The sequence below is a fragment of the Sorex araneus genome, chromosome 1 (assembly GCF_027595985.1).
Source record: "Sorex araneus isolate mSorAra2 chromosome 1, mSorAra2.pri, whole genome shotgun sequence".
NCBI classification, from domain to species: Eukaryota; Metazoa; Chordata; class Mammalia; order Eulipotyphla; family Soricidae; genus Sorex; species Sorex araneus.
Genome location: NC_073302.1, coordinates 175,490,863 through 175,507,165, shown reverse-complemented (window position 1 = coordinate 175,507,165; position 16,303 = coordinate 175,490,863). Strand labels below are relative to the sequence as shown.

Genomic DNA, 16,303 nt, shown 5'->3' with positions numbered 1-16,303 from the left:
AGTGAATGGATACTAAAGTAGACAGTCCTTTCTTCCTGAAGGACCCCTGCTGCTTCTCTGATAAGGATCAGGCACCTCCCTGGAAATGTGGGTGTGTCTTTGAAGTCGAAAATGGCATCAATTCTGCATCTGCCTCTCTTGCAGAAGGGCCTTGAATGACATCCTGATGCGTCCTGAGTCAGAGAGATACAGCCCAGCAAGTAGAGCAGAGTGGCAGCAACCTTTGATGATTTATTTAGGTAGTATTTTGAGGAATTATAGAGAGAACTTTTGAAAAAATAAACTTCTATTTTTCATATGAGAATAGATTTTTATTCATTAAATCAGCTAAGGAATAAATATATTTTGAAGCAGAATAAATATTTTGAAATGTTTTACATTTATGAAAGTAAAATTTTTTATATATTGCAATTGATTAAAATACTAGATCATATCACTAATTCTGTATTATTATCTAGAGGTGCTATTTTATAAATCTAAAAATTATAAAGGATATGTATATATGTCTATATATATGGCAAATCAAAAAGCATAGCTCGTCTACGAGGAGCTGAGAATCACAGAGAAGAGCATAAAAGCATAAAATATATCTGGGAGTCCTATTTTCCTCCAGCTTAAACAAGATTTGAAATTCTGTGTCCTTTTCACCTCATCATCAAATATAAAAAAAAAAAATTGAATGAAAGTGAGTTACACTTTGAGTAGCTGAAGTGCTGAGAAGTGCTTACTTCTTGCTTGTGTGTTTTAGCTGACTTCGGGTTGTCTAAGATCGTGGAGCATCAGGTGCTCATGAAGACAGTATGTGGAACCCCCGGGTACTGCGGTATGATCCTTAATGCTCACATTCCAATCGTCTTGTCTTTCTAACCCATTTCTTTTAGCAATATGATGCATCGGCCCCTTACTTAAAATGTTTTGAGTCTGGTGCAAGTCTCTATGAGGAAAGACCTTGTTAAGGACACTCAGACCCTTTGTTGGACAGGATGGTGTGGATGACAGTGGGTTTAGGACCCACGAGCAGCAGGGCCCTCGGGAGGAAATACTGCTTGCCCTGAGTCTGCATTTTGGTGTTTGGGGCAGCACCTGCCTTTAGACACTGCAGTGGGAAGTTAGTGACTAGAAGAGGACAGGGAAAGGGGAGTGTTTCACGATTAGAATTAAACCATGTGCCCTTGTCATTTACTTCTTTCTTTCCCAGTAGCTGTGCCTGAGATTAAGGCATTTATTAGATAAAGAGTGGGTTGGTTGCTATTTATGATCTTTATTTTTATCTGGGAGCAGACTTGGCCATAGCCAGTGGTTTTAGGGCTTACACTGGGCTCCATACTTGATCACTCCTGTCAGGCTCAGGGAACCTTATGGGAATCCAGGGATCAAACCTGGGTCTGCCACATGCAGAGCAAGTGCCTTACTCACTGTACTATTGCTCCAGCCCCATTTCTGAGCATTATAAGGTAAGGTCTTTCATTGTTGGGTCCCTGCCTGAGTACTCAGAGGCTTCAGGACTTGTAATGTTGCAAGCCATTTTGCCCTGCCTCCAAGAAGAGGCTGAAAATGACCCATTATGACAGATAGATAGATATGAAAGAGAAAAGAAATGAAAAGAAGACAACTTAACAAGCTCTTATAAATGCTCTTTTATCCTCCCAGTATTGAAATCCTACATTTTGGCTAAGTGCTAACCAAGCACCCTTCCCAAAATGCTCATTGCCTGGCCTATGGGAGGAGCACTTCTCACTTATGGGAGAGGCTGTATCCAAGGTGCTGCTGTGCCTAGGACAGCAGAATGGAAAGATGAGTGACGGAAAGAGTCCTTCCGTGGATTCAAGGGGCCTGGAGCAGAGGCAACATTCATGGATTTATTTTTTTTACCGTAATGTAACACTTGCAGTTACCTATCATACAAATAAATTGATCATTTACTCAGCAGACTAATATTTCTTTGAAGGTTGTCCTCCACCCTTGCCCTTCTTCCCCCAGCACCTCTCCATTCTGTGCCCAGACTGTGCTTTGATGGCAAGTGTGCTCCTAAGGGGTAGCAGGCAGAAGGACATTTCCCTTTCCTGGGAGGGGTTGGAAATGAGACCCAAGTACAAGACTAGCTGAAATCCTACACGACAGCAGGCTGCACTACAGAAGACTTTCCTTTACTCAGAGATTTCCGTCTGGAATCCTGGCAGGTGTTTCACTTCACCACTAGTCTAAAACCCACATAATTGACAGGCTGGGGGCAGGCCTTTTTCCTGAGCTGGTCCTGAAAGCAGTACAACCAGGTGATTGTCTGCATGAATGCTGGGGCAGGTTTTTGCTTTTCATGAAAGATCTCTTAATTCAATAATTGGAGAAAACAGGTGTTTATGTGTTTATGTTAGTACCGTCTGTCATTTGGCAGGAATTAAAAAAGGAAAAGTCACCTCTTTGGCTTCATTCATAGAACCTTTGACCTTAGTTATTAGTTAATAACTAAGGGTTCTCCTAGAAGTGAACCCAAACAAAAATCACAGATGCTGATTGTTTAAAGTAAATACTCATTATTTTCTGGGAAATGTGCCCAGTAGAAATGTAACTCAATGCCAGAAAATTAAAATTTGTGGTTCCAGATCAATTAAATTAATGGCTAGAGATCTAAAATCATCCATAAAAGGATGAAGAAATTCTCAATTTTTGCTTCTGGCAAAAGAAAAGGGTCATAAGAAAATCACTGAGCCATGGCTTCTACAGTGAAACTATGCAATGGCAACTACAAAGTATGTTTGCTGGGTGAGCTATTTAAAGCTTGAAATCTGCAGAGATTCAAACCTATGCAGGCCTATCACAAAAGGACAAGATGTTAGACAAGAGATCAATATAGTCATGGGTTAGATTAAATAATTTTTTCTTTTTTTAAAATTTTATTGAATCATCGTGAGATAGTTACAAGCTTTCATGTTTGGGTTACAATCTCACAATGATCAAACACCTATCCCTCTACCAGTGCACATTCCACACTACCAGTATCCCGGGTATACCTCCCCTTTCCCACTTTCCCCCTGCCTGTATGGCAGACAATATTCCCCATACTCTCTCTCTACTTTTGGGCATTCTAGTTTGCAACACAGACACTGAGAGGTCATCATGCTTGGTCCATTATCTTTTGGCATGCATCTCCCATCCCAACTGTTTTTTCCAGCCATCATTTTCTTAGTGATCCCTTCTCTATTCCATCTGCCTTCTCCCCTCCGCTAATGAAGCAGTCTTCCAGCTATGGGGCAATCCCCCTGGCCCTTGTATCTACTGTCCTTGGGTGTCAGCCTCATGTGATGCTACCCTAAACTCCACAAATGAATGCAGTCCCTCTATGTCTGTCCCTTTCTTTCTGACTCATTTCACTTAGCATGATACTCTCCATGTTTATCCATTTATAAGCAAATTTCATGACTTCATCTCTCATAACAACTACATAGCATTGCACTGTGTAGATGTACCAGAGTTTCTTTCTTTCTTTATTTATTTTTAAATTTTTTATTGAGTCACCATGTGGAAAATTACAAAGTTTTGAGGTTTAAGTCTCAGTTATACAATGCTTGAACACCCATCCCTTCATCAGTGCACATATTCCACCACCAAGAATCACAGTATATCTCCACCCCGCACCCCCACACCCCTAGCCCCCCCACGCCCCTACCCCCCACCCTTAGCCCCCCGCCTGTGTAACTAATAAATTTCACTTTACTTTCACCAAAGTTTCTTCAACCAGTCATCTGTTTTAGGGCACTCGGGTTGTTTCCATATTTTGGCTATTGTGAACAGTGCTGCAATGAATATATAGGTACAGATGTCATTTCTACTGTGCTCTTTTGCATCCTCGGGATCTATTCCCAGAAGTGGTATTGAGGGGTCATATGGAAGCTCAGTTTCTAGTTTTTGAAGGACTGTCCATATTGTTTTTCAGAAAGGCTGGATGAGTCAGCATTCTCACCAACAGTGAAGGAGCGTCCCTTTTTCCCCACATCCACACCAGCACTGGTTGCTTTTGTTCTTTTGAATGTGTGCCAGTCTCGAAAGATTTTTTTCTGATACTAGTTATCTAATTTATCCATAGTCTTAATTAAATTGTATGTTCTATATTATATTTCTACTTTTCTGTTTATCCAGATTATATTTTCAGCCTCTAGAAACTGTGAAGAATTTATTTTCACTTGGCATTTGCCAGAGCTTCATTATTGTTTAATGAATAATATAATAGTAGTCAGGACATAATAGTAGTTAGAAACTTAAACACCGCCTTATCACCTCTTGATAGATCAACAAGACTAAATCTCAGCAAGGGAGTACTGGCTCTGAAGGAAGAAATGGAAGAGAGAGAGAGAGCTAGTAGATGTATAGAGAGCTTTCAATCCCCCCCAAATCAAATACATATTCTTTTCCAGTGCACATGCAACATTTTCCAAAATAGACACATGCTGGGCCACAAAACATACCTCAGTAGAATCAGGAAGATAAAAATTGTATCAACTATCTTTTCAGACCACGATGTACTGAAGATAGAATTTAATCATACACAGAAATGAAGAATTCAATCAAGCACCTGGAAATTAAACAACTCAATGGTGAATAATGAGTGGATCGGGAAGGAAATCAAGGAAGACACCAAAAGATTCCTGGAAACAAATGAGAATGAAGACACGAGCTACCAGACCTTGTGGGACACAGCTAAAGCAGTGTTAAGGGGAAAAAAATTATAGCTCTGCAAGTATTTCTCAGGAAGAAAGAAAGGACCTACATAAACAACATGACTTCACAGCTCAAGATCTTAGAGAAGGACCAACAAAAGGAGCCCAAACCAGGTAGGAGGAAAGAAATAATAAAACTTAGAGCAGAAAATAATGACATGGAAACCAAAAAAAATTCAAAAGATCTATTTGAGAAAATAAACAAGATTGATCAACCACTTGCAACACTCACAAGGAGAGAGAGAGAACCCTAATAAACAGAATCAGAAATGAAAAGACGAAGTTCACAACAGAAACCAAAGAAATTCAAAAGATCATCAGAGATTACTTTGAAAGTCTATATACCATGAAACAAGAAAACCTGTAAAAATGGGTAATTCCTGGATTCCTATAACCTCCCAAGGCTGAGCCAAGAAAATTTGGAATACCTGAATAGACCTGTCACTATCAAGGAAATTGAAACATTAATCAAAATATTCCCACAAATAAAAGCCCAGGTCCATATGTATTCATTAGTGAATTTTATTGCCAGCCCTTTTCAAGCTTTTCCAGGAAATTGAAGAAACAGAAACTCTTCCAGTTTCTGTGAGGCACATATTACCCTGATACCAAAAGTAAACAGAGACACTACAAAAAAAGAAAATTACAGGCCAATATCCCTTATGAACACAGATGTAGAGATTCTCAACAAAATATTAGCAAGTAGAATCAACTCATAGAAAAGATCATACAGCACAACCAAGTGGGATTCATCTCAGGGATGCAAGGATGGTTTAACATTTGCAAGTCAATCAACATAATCCATCATATCAATAAGAGAAAAGATAAAAATATTTGATAATTTTAATAGATACAGAGAAAGCGTTTGACAAGATCCAGCACACATTTATGATGAAAACTATTAGCAAAATGGGCATTGAAGGAACTTTCCTCAAGATAGTCAAAGCTGTCTACCACAAGCCCATGGCAAGCATTATCCTCAATGTGGAAAAACTAAGAGCCTTCCCTCTAAGATCAGGGATAAGACAAGGATGCCCTCTCTCACCATTTCTATTCAGTATAGTACTGGAAGTATTTTCCTTAGCAATTAGGGAAGAAAAAGATATTAAGAGTATCCATTTAGGAAAGGAAGAAATCAAGCTCTCACCATTTGCAGATGACATGATACTATACTTAAAGAACCCAAAAGCCTCTACCAAGAAATTCCTAGAAACTTATATAAAAAGTCACAGGCTATAGAATCAATACCCAGAGTCTATGGCTTTCCTACATGCAAATAATGAGAGAAAAGCAAATGATATGAGAAAAGTAATCCCGTTCATAGTCATGCCTCAGAAAAATCTAGTACCTCTGCATTAGTTTAACTAAGGTAAAGGAGTTGCACAAGTAAAACTACAAAACGCTACTTCAAGAAATAATAGGAGACATGAGGAAATAAAAACTCATCCCCTGCTCATGGATTGGGAGAATTAACATTATCAAAATGGCAATACTCCCTGAAGCATTATACAGATTCAATATGATCCCTATAAGAATACCCATGAAATTCTCCAAATAAATTGATCAAACTCTCCTGAAATTCATATGGAACAACAAGCCCCCAAGAATAGCTAAAGTAAATCTTGGGGTGGGAGGGAATATGGGAGGCCTTCCCCAACCTCAAGCTGGGCTACAAAGTGGTAATATTTTTTTAAAAAGAACATGGTATTGGAACAAAGACAGATCTGAAGACCAATGAAATAGGGTTGAATATCCTTACACATACCCTCAAGTATATGATCATCTAATCTATGATAAGGGAGCAAGAGGTATAAAGTGGAGCAAGGAAAGCCTCTTTAACAGTGGTTCTGGCAAACCTGGACAGCTACATGCAAAAAATTGGGCTCAGACCTCTTCCTAACACCATACACAAAAGCCAGATCAAAATGGATTGAAGACCTCAAAATCAGACCAGAATCCATAAGGTACCTTGAAGAAAAGGTTGGCAAAACGCTCTACGACATTGAAGCTAAAGGTATCTTCAAAGATGAAATGCCACCGACCAAGCAAGTGGAAACAGAGATAAACAAACGGGTTTATCTTAAACTAAGGAGCTTCTGTGCCTCAAAAGAAACAGTGACCAGAAAACAAAGACAGTCTACAGAATGGGAAAGGATATTCACCCAATACCCTTCTGATAAGGGGTTAATATCAAGGGTATACAAGGTTGAACTCTGCAAGGAGAAAACCTCCAATCCCATAAAAAATATGGGGCAATGAAATGAACAGAAACTTTCTCAAAGAAGAAATCCAAATGGCCAAAAAACACATGAAAAAATGCTCTTCATTACTAATCATCAGAGAGATGCAGATCAAAACAACAATGAGATATCATCTCACACCACAGAGACTGGCCCACATCCAAAAGAACAAAAGCAACCGGTGTTGGTGTGGATGTGGGGAGAAAGGGACTCTCCTTCACTGCTGGTGGGAATGCTTACTAGTCCAGCCTTTTTGGAAAACAATTTGGACATTTTTCAAAAACTAGAAATTGAACTATTGTTTGACCCAGCAGTACCACTTTTGGGAATATATCCCAGAGATGTAAAAAAATACAGTAGAAATGACATCTGAACTTGTATGTTTATTGCAGCACTATTTACAATAGTCATAATCTGGAAAAAACAACTGAGTGACCAAGAACAGATGATTGGTTAAAGACACTTTGGTATATCTACACAATGGAATACTATGCAGCTGTTAGGAAAAGATGAAGTCATGAAATTTGCATATAAATGGATGGACATGGAGAGTATCGTGCTAAGTATAAATGAATCAGATAGAGAGGGACAGACATAGAATGACTGCACTCATTTGTGGAATATAAGTAACTTAATGGGAGACTAACACCCAAGGATAGTAGAGTTAAAGGTCAGGAGAATTGCTACATGGCTTGGAAGCTGGCCTCACATGCTGGAGGGAAAGGCAGCTGGGATAGAGAAGGGACCACCAAGTAAATGATGCTTGGAAAGCTTGCTCAGGATGGGAGGTGCATGTTGATAGTAGGCTATGGACCAAAAGTAGTCTATTATGGCTACTTAGTACCTGTATTGCAAACCGTAATGCCCAAAAGGAGAGAGAGAGAGAGTAAGAGGAAACATGCCTGCCACAGAGGCGAGGGTGAAGGAGGAGGATGAAAGGGTGGCAGGAGGGATACTGGGAACATTGGTGGTGGAGAATGGGCACTTGTGGAGGGATGGGTACTCAATCATTGTATGACTGAAACATAATCACAAAAGTTTGTAAGTCTGTATCTCACAGTCATTCATTTTTTAAAAAAATAATCATGGTTTAAACAGGAGAGCCTGGCAAGCTCTCCATGGCGTATTCATACATATTCATATGCCAAATACAGTAACAATGTTGGGTCTCATTCTCCTGACCCTGAAAGAGCTCTAATGCAGCACCATTGGGAAGGACGAGTAAAGAGAGGCTGCTAAAATCTCGGGGCTAGGACAAATGGAGATATTACTGGGCCCACTTGAGCAAGTTGAGGATCAATGGGATGATAGTGATAGTGACATGGTTTAAAAAATCATCTAAATTCTTTTAAAACATACAAAAAATAATTTACTGGATGCCTCTTCTACCGTTTCTTTGAGCTCATTGAACATCCTCAACATTTCATCTCTGAATTCTTTATCAGAGAGATTGTATTTGTGGGTATTCCCTGTTGAGGCTTCTGGGATCTTTTCTTCATCCACTCCTTGTGGTGGAGATCTGTGGTTTCCCGTGTTTCTGTAGTGGTATGGAAGTGGATTCCTACAGTTCGCTAGCAGTGTTTCTCCCTTGCTGCAAGGGAGGATTCTGGATGAGCTCAGTTAATGTGGTCTCCTTTTTCCCTTCAAGAATACTAACTTCCACTTTAGTACTCCTGTGTGACTAATGTGGGGCCACTAGTACAGCTTCAGATGATGTGTTCTTTTACATTAGGCTTGTTCAGATTCTCATGTTCACCATTATTTTGATGAATTTTGGGAACATTGTGATTGAAATAGGCTAGTGGACTATTGGCCTAATGTGGTTGGGATAACCAGGCTGTCCTCGGAAGTATTAGGTAACAGAGGTTGAGATATGAGTCCAAAGCGCTATGAAAGGGGAAGTTACCTTTCCACGAGCAGCCACCACCCCGGCACCCACACCCCGTACCACCACTGTAAATAGGTTCACTATTCCAGGCATGAAGACAATTTTTAAATAACTGACGACTGAAAGCGAAGAGATTTCAGTCTAGAGGAGCACAAACAGATGTGAAAAATAAGGGAAAATGTAAACAGAATTAAATAAATAAATCAAATAATCTAAAATACCTGCTTTAAGGATTGTTCCATGAAAGATAGATTTGGGTTCATTTCTAGAGAACTAAATAGCTAAAGTCAACTAACAAGAATATTTAGCTACATTGGTAACCTGATCAAGTAAGGACTGATATCATCAGAGAATGAGTTAAATGCAGAGATGATTTTCTTTTTCAAGAGAACCTAAGAGAAAACTTGGTGAATCACACAGGTGTCAGCTGCAGTGTCTTTGCCTTTCAGTGTGCCAGGCTGGTGTTCCCTGGGGCTCCTGAAGGGAAGCCTCAGCCCAGTGATTTTTCTCATGACCTGCTTCTTTTGCCAGCAGCAAGGAGAGGAATGAGAATGGTGAGAGGGAATGAGCAGAGTAAGTAGGCAAGAAACCACTGCCACATCTTTTGTTCCTGCCCATGACCCTTCCTCCCTCAGAGTTGGGCTGTGTGCAGTTATTAGCATAAGTGTCCAAACATGCTTGCTGTGCTGCACCCAGGCAAAAATGCTCAGCAGTGGAGACACAGCACTGAAGACAGGGGAGTGATGAGGAAGTGGCGAAATCAGATTAGTCTTGGCCTTGCACAGAATAAGTTGAGTGTAGGGCTAAAGGGAAGTTGTATATCTGGATCAAAATAAGTCTATATGGGTGTAAGCCACATGGAATAAGCCTGACCTAAACAGTTTGTTGTGTAGATGTTTTATTGTGCAGATATTCAGTCCTTTTTTCCACTTTTTTATTAATGAGCTCCTACCAACCATTGCTCTAGGTGCTATAGTGCAATGGTTTAAAAAAAAAACAGCAAAATTATTCGAGACCAAAACAGTTAGGGGCTGAAGAGATAGTACAGTGGGTGAGGCATTTGCCTTACCTGTAGCTGATCTTAGTTCAATCCCTGGCACAGAGCCAGGAGTGACCCTGAGCTCAGAGTGACCAGGAGCATTTCTGGGTTTGGCCTAAAACAAATGAACAAAAAATAATAAAACATTTTAGTGAGGAAAGGTAGCAATAAGCATATCATATAGGTTATATGAATATTCATTATGTAGAAATATGCATAAATCAAATAGGAAGAAGTGGTTGTTTCTGTGAAGACAGTTGGGAAGGAGAGTCAGAAGTGCTGGGAGCTTGGGTTGCATTTTAAGGAGTGTCAGAGAGAAGGACCGTAGAGGAAAGGCCTGAAGAAGCTAATACAGGGAACCAGCACATGGACGGAGCATAACAGGCCTGAGACAGGACTAGCCCCAGTATCTTTCAAGTCCAGCATAGAGACTAGCTAACTGCGGCTCGGTCACATTGGGAGGACTAGATGGGAGAGAAGAAAAGAGGACTCTGACTGCAAGAGCAGAACAACTGCAGACGTGGGGAGACATTCAGAGCACACATTAGGACCTGTTAGACATGCAGGTGGAGGTGCCATGGGCAGACGTTTCTGTGAGTGCAGCTTAGTATCAAAAACTTGCCTGTTGATATCAATGTAGGCCTTACCATCACACTGGTGCTACTTAAAGTCTGGAGACCCGACAAGGAGGAGCTACACTTCTCACTCATGGCATGTCACCATAGAGGAAGCTCCACAAGACGGAACAGAGAATTAGGAATAGAAACTGATGCATGGTTTTAGACTCAGTGTATAAAATGACATTCTAATATCGGAAACAGCAATGAAAGGGGCTGCTTCCTGGGCTGGAGAGGCAGTCACGAGAGGGGATCAGATCCTCCGGGAGGATCCTGGCTGCTGGTAAGGGCTGGAGAGGAGCAGTTACACCAACTTCTGTCTTTGCATCCAGTAAACACATAGTACATCATATTACATCATATGGCCACTAAAATTACCTATAGGTCCTGTGTGTGTGTGTATATATATATATATATATTAAATTAAGGATTATGGCAAGAAGTTAGTGATGGTGATGGTGAAGTTGCAGATTTGCAGAGTTCACCAGATATATTTTTGCCCAAGACACATTAATAGAATTTTGATAAACTTGAGCCTAAAGTTTTGCATGTCAAAACCAAAAAATCCCTCCATCTAAAATCAAGACACCCTGCACCATTTAAAATTGTGACATGCTATAGGATGGGATAAAATATGTTCACACCATATTTCAGATAAAGCACTAACCTCCAGGATATATATAACACTCACAAAGCTAAATAACAACAAAAGTAACCCCATTAAAAATGGAGAGAAGAGACAAACACTTATTCAAAGAAAACATCTAGGCAACTTGTAGGCTTGTTCCCCATCACTGTTGTCCAGGAAGTGCAGATTCAAATCCCACTGAGATGTCATCTCACACCAGGAGCAGGGCACAAACATACAGGACTGGAAGCGACCAGTGCTGGAGGGGACATGGTGCAAAAGGAAACCCACTCACTGTGGGTGAGACTGTTTTCAGGTCAGTTTCTATTTCCATGGAAAACAGTCCAGTGATTGCTTAGAAAGTGAAAACTGAGTTTCCTGTGACCAGCATTCTTGGCATCTACCCCAAGGACACAAAATAAATTATTTAACAAATATGCACAGCTATGAAATGGAAACAGTCCACATATTTAACAACAGGTGAATGGATAAAGACTCTCTGAGATATTTGTAACATACTTCCACACATTGCAAGTTGAATAGGATTGAAGGGCATGAGCATGAGTAAGCCTGAGGGGGGAGGACAAATAGCGTGTGACCCCAGTCATCTGTGCTATGCAGAGGAGAATTCAAGGCTAATAGCAGCAAATGGTGACAAACCCTTGGTCTCAAATTATACAACTGAGACTAATAAGCAATCTGAAGGTCATGCTGAGGGTGGGATGGGGCGAGGAACAGGTGGATTAAGAGTGACATAAGGACTTTGGTGATGGTGAAGTTGCAGTGACTTCACCAAAAACATGAATAGTAACATCATTGTAACCATGTTGCTGAAATTCCAGTAATTTAAAAAATATGTAACTTTGCAAGAATAAATATGGAAAATGACCACCACCAAGAGGAGAAGAAGAAAAGGTAACTTTGAGGACCAGAAACTGTGCAGCAGTTAAACTGCTTGGCTTGCACATGGCTGACCAGGATTTGAATCTTTGTACCCACATATAATCAATTCCCCAGTCACTTCCAGGAGGATCCCTGTACACAGAGCCAGGAGTGAACCCTGAACAGCACAGGGTGTGACCCAACCATCCCCCACCCTGCACCCTCAATTAAGAGTAAATAAGTGTTTGGACTATGGCTCAGTGGCAGAGTACATGCTTAAGACCTGGCTTCAGTCCCTGTAATGGGGGAGGATGTGGAGGAAAAGAATTAAGGAAGAATAAAGAACCTAAACTCATAAAAGCATTTGGAAGTAAAGCGAGGAAAATGAGTTTAAAAAGATGCCCCAACATTATCCTTCTCCGTCCTGTATGTCCCCCTTGTTTAGAGACAGTTTTTTTTCTTTTTTTTTTTTAGAATATTTATTTATTTATTTTTTAAAATTTTTTATTGACTCACCATGTGGAAAGTTACAAAGTTTTCAGGTTTAAATCTCAGTTATACAATGCTCGAATACCCATCCCTTCACCAGTGCTCATGTTCCACCACCAAGAATCCCAGTATAGCTCCACCCCACCCCCTCACACCCCTAACCCCCCCACGCCCCTAGCCCCCCCACCCTAACCCCCTCCCCCGCCTGTGTAACTAATAAATTTCACTTTACTTTCACTTTGATTGCATACAATATTTCAACAAAACTCACTATTATTGTTTGGAGAGTCTCTCCCCTAAAGTCAGACCTGCTGAAAAGGAAGCATTAGATAATTTGTTTTCCATTGCTGAGGATGAAGAGGTATGAGGTAGAGTGACCACACTTATCGGCCTCTCAGTTTTGGGTTTCTGTAATTTACAGTTTTTAATGTACTAGTAATCTTTAATTTTTGGAGTGCATGGCATAACCATTTACTGTGCATGATTTTTTATATGTGCAGGAGTCACTTTCAGTACAGAAACTACCATACCAGAGAATTCTGAGTCCTGTGAGGATTTAGCTCTATTATTGCATGTGTGAGGGAGGAATGATAGAAGGGAAGGAGGTCAAAGGAAGAGGTGATTGATGGCAAGTGGGAGGAGACTTTCAAGTATTTGGCACTGAACACCCACAAAAAGATCCATATGCATGACAAAAATAAGAGTTTCAAAAGAATTAGTGATAATTATCATTAAGAATTATAACTTCTTTTTTACAGGAAAAAGAACTGCATAACTTGCCATGTATAATACAAGAGACAGAGTGAATTCTAAGCTTTATTTTTATCTTCATAGACAAGAAAAATTTTTATGATGTTAATAGTAGGATCATTTGGATTTATTTATTTATGTATATTCCATCTCATTTCACAGAAAGGCAGTTTTTCAAAATGAATATTACTTGGCTGTTCCTGGACTAACAGCCATCACAATTTTTTTAAATTAAACTTTCTTTTTGATTGGATTGAATCACCATGAGATACACATGGTTGGGACTAAGTCATACAATTTCCAATACCCATCCCTCCACCATTGTCCCAGTTTCTTTCCCCTTACCGTCCTCCAAACTGCCTCTATGGCAGGCACTTTTCTTCTTTCTCCCTCTCTTTCCTTTTGGGTATTATGGTTTGCAATTCAGATACTGAAAGATTATCATGTTTAACTACTTTCAGCATGCAGTTCTTATCCAGAGTGATCATATCCAGCTATATTTATCATAATTGTCCCTTCTCTATTCCCATTGCCTTCTCCTACACCACTTGAGGAAGACTTCCAATTGTGGACCAATCCTCCTGGCCCTTGTTTCTATTATTCCTTTGATATTAGTTTCATACTATGTTTATATATATATATATATATATATATATATATATCCCACAAATGAGTGCAGTCATTCTATGTCTGCCCCTCTCTTTTGGACTCATTTCATTCTCCATGTCCATCCACTTATATTTTTTGATGCAACTTTGTCAGTGTCTTATTATTTTATTTTCTTTTTCTTTTTTTAGCTTTTATTTATTTTTAAAAATTTTTTATTAAAGAATCACTGTGATGTACAGTTATAAACTTATGAACTTTTGTGTTTGCATTTCACTCATTCAATGATCATTTACCCATCCCTCCACCAGTGCCCATTCACCTCCACCAATTTATAAGCAAATTTCATCACTTCATTGTTACTGACAGCTGCATAGTATTACATTGTGTAGATGTATCATAGTTTCTTTATTTTTTATTTTTTCTTAATTTTTATTTGTTTATTTTATTGAATGACTGTGAGATAGTTACAAGCTTTCATGTTTGGGTTCCATTCTCACAATGATCAAACACCCATCCTTCCAACAGTGCACATCCCCCACCACCGATATCCCGAGTATACTTCCCACTCTCCCCCTGCCTCCATGGCAGACAATATTTCCCATACTCTCTACTTTTGGGCATTATGGCTTGCAACACAGTTTCTTTAACCAGTTGAATGTTCTTGGGCACTGGGGTTGTTTCCAGATTCTGGCTATTGTGAACAGTGCCACAGTGAAGGTACAGGTGCAGATGGTGTTTCTGCTGTGTTTTGGGATCCCCGGGGTATATTCCCAGAAGTGGCATTTCTGGGTTATATGAAAGTTCCATTTCTTTTTTTTTTCTTTTTGGGTCACACCCAGCGATGCTCAGGGGTTACTCCTGGCTTTGCACTCAGGAATTACTCCTGGTGGTGCTTGGGGGACCATATAGGATGCCGGGGATCGAACCCGGGTCAGCCGTGTGCAAGGCAAACACCCTACCCGCTGTGCTATTGCTCCGGCCCCGAAAGTTTCATTTCTAATATTACTTTTTAGGAATACCCATGTTGTTTTCCAAAAAGGCTGGAACAGTCGCATTCCCACTATCCGTGGATGAAAGTCCCTTTTCCCTTTCTTTCCACATCTGTGCCAGAACTAGTTCTTGTCCTTTTTGATGTGTGCCAGTCTCTGTGGTGCAAGGTGATTTCTCATTGTTACTTTGATTTACATCTCCCTGATGATTAGTTATGTAGAGCATTTTTTATGTGCCTTTTGGCCATTTGAATTTCTTCTCTGAGGAAGTTTCTGTTCATTTCTTCTCCCCATTTTTTTGATGGGGCTGGATGATATTTTCTTGTAAAGTCCTACCAGTGCCTTATTCTAAAATGACTGAGAGACTCACTCTGATTAATACAAACTCTTACCCTTATGTTGCAAAGCTGATTAAGGAACAGTGGGTGGATTGGTGTGGATGGATGAGTATGGAGAATGACAAAATATGACAGAGGACAGTGGTGGAGGGTTTCTATCACTTTGGTAGTAATATGGTACAGTAACTTTATATGTCAACACTACAATACTATTCTACTACCTAAACTATAATTGTTTTTAACGTTTGGAGCAATGCATATTGCTATTCTTAAGATGGGAAGTATTAAATGGAATTATAGAAAAGTGAGATTTTTATAATTGAAAATTCAACAAGGTAAAAAAAGTTGTTTTTATTTATTTAAATATTGTTTTTATTAAAACCATGATTTATAAAGTTGTTCATAATAGAGTTGTTTCAGGGATACAGTGTTCACCAATAATCCCACCACCAGTATTTTCTTCCCTCCATCAAAGTCTCCAGGCCCATCAGTTGGCAAGTATATATAAATTTATTTCATATTACTTGTTCCAACAAAATTTAAAGGAATAACAAGTGGAATTATCAGAAAATAAATGAATAAAAGTCAATTTATGATTATTGCTATGTGATTTTAACCTACGTAAGTAAATTCTAATCTTTTAATACAATATAGTATACTGCCAATTCTCATTTATATAATTAAGTTTTTAACCCTGGTACCTAAAATATATTTCATTAAATTTTATTTTGTACTTCAATCTTATTGTATTAATTGTCCTGTCTTTTGTGTCATAAATGAAACTTTCTTTTATAGTTCTGTGCTAGTATATTTTAGAGTTTCTAGGAAATGGGCAAAACCTACAAACTTAAAACAGTAATAGTGAAGATAATTTTTTTAAATTTAAATGGAAAAACATAAATAGGCCTATAAAAGTTCAAAGAGTTTACCCTAAGAAAGGAAATATTGGTTTTATATAAGAAAAAGATTTATTGTAGATATTGCTTAAGTATCTGCATTAGTAAAAGATTCCAATAAAAATCTCTGTTGAAAAGAAAACTGATCAGATACAGAACAATCAATATAAATGAGACATTAATTCATCATTTGAAGTTTATAAAATTTCTTGGCAATCTACGAATA

General features: G+C 39.1%; 1 protein-coding gene across 2 annotated transcripts in view; it reads left to right on the top strand.

Annotated features, from left to right (window-relative positions):
• CAMK4 (calcium/calmodulin dependent protein kinase IV) overlaps window positions 1-16,303 on the top strand; it is a 250,063-nt gene that overhangs the window by 206,155 nt on the left and 27,605 nt on the right. For both annotated transcript variants that reach the window (XM_004615785.2, XM_055124137.1), the window contains exon 7: window positions 749-823. In XM_004615785.2, coding sequence (XP_004615842.2) covers window positions 749-823 — 75 coding nt within the window. The remainder of the gene's footprint in view (window positions 1-748; window positions 824-16,303) is intronic.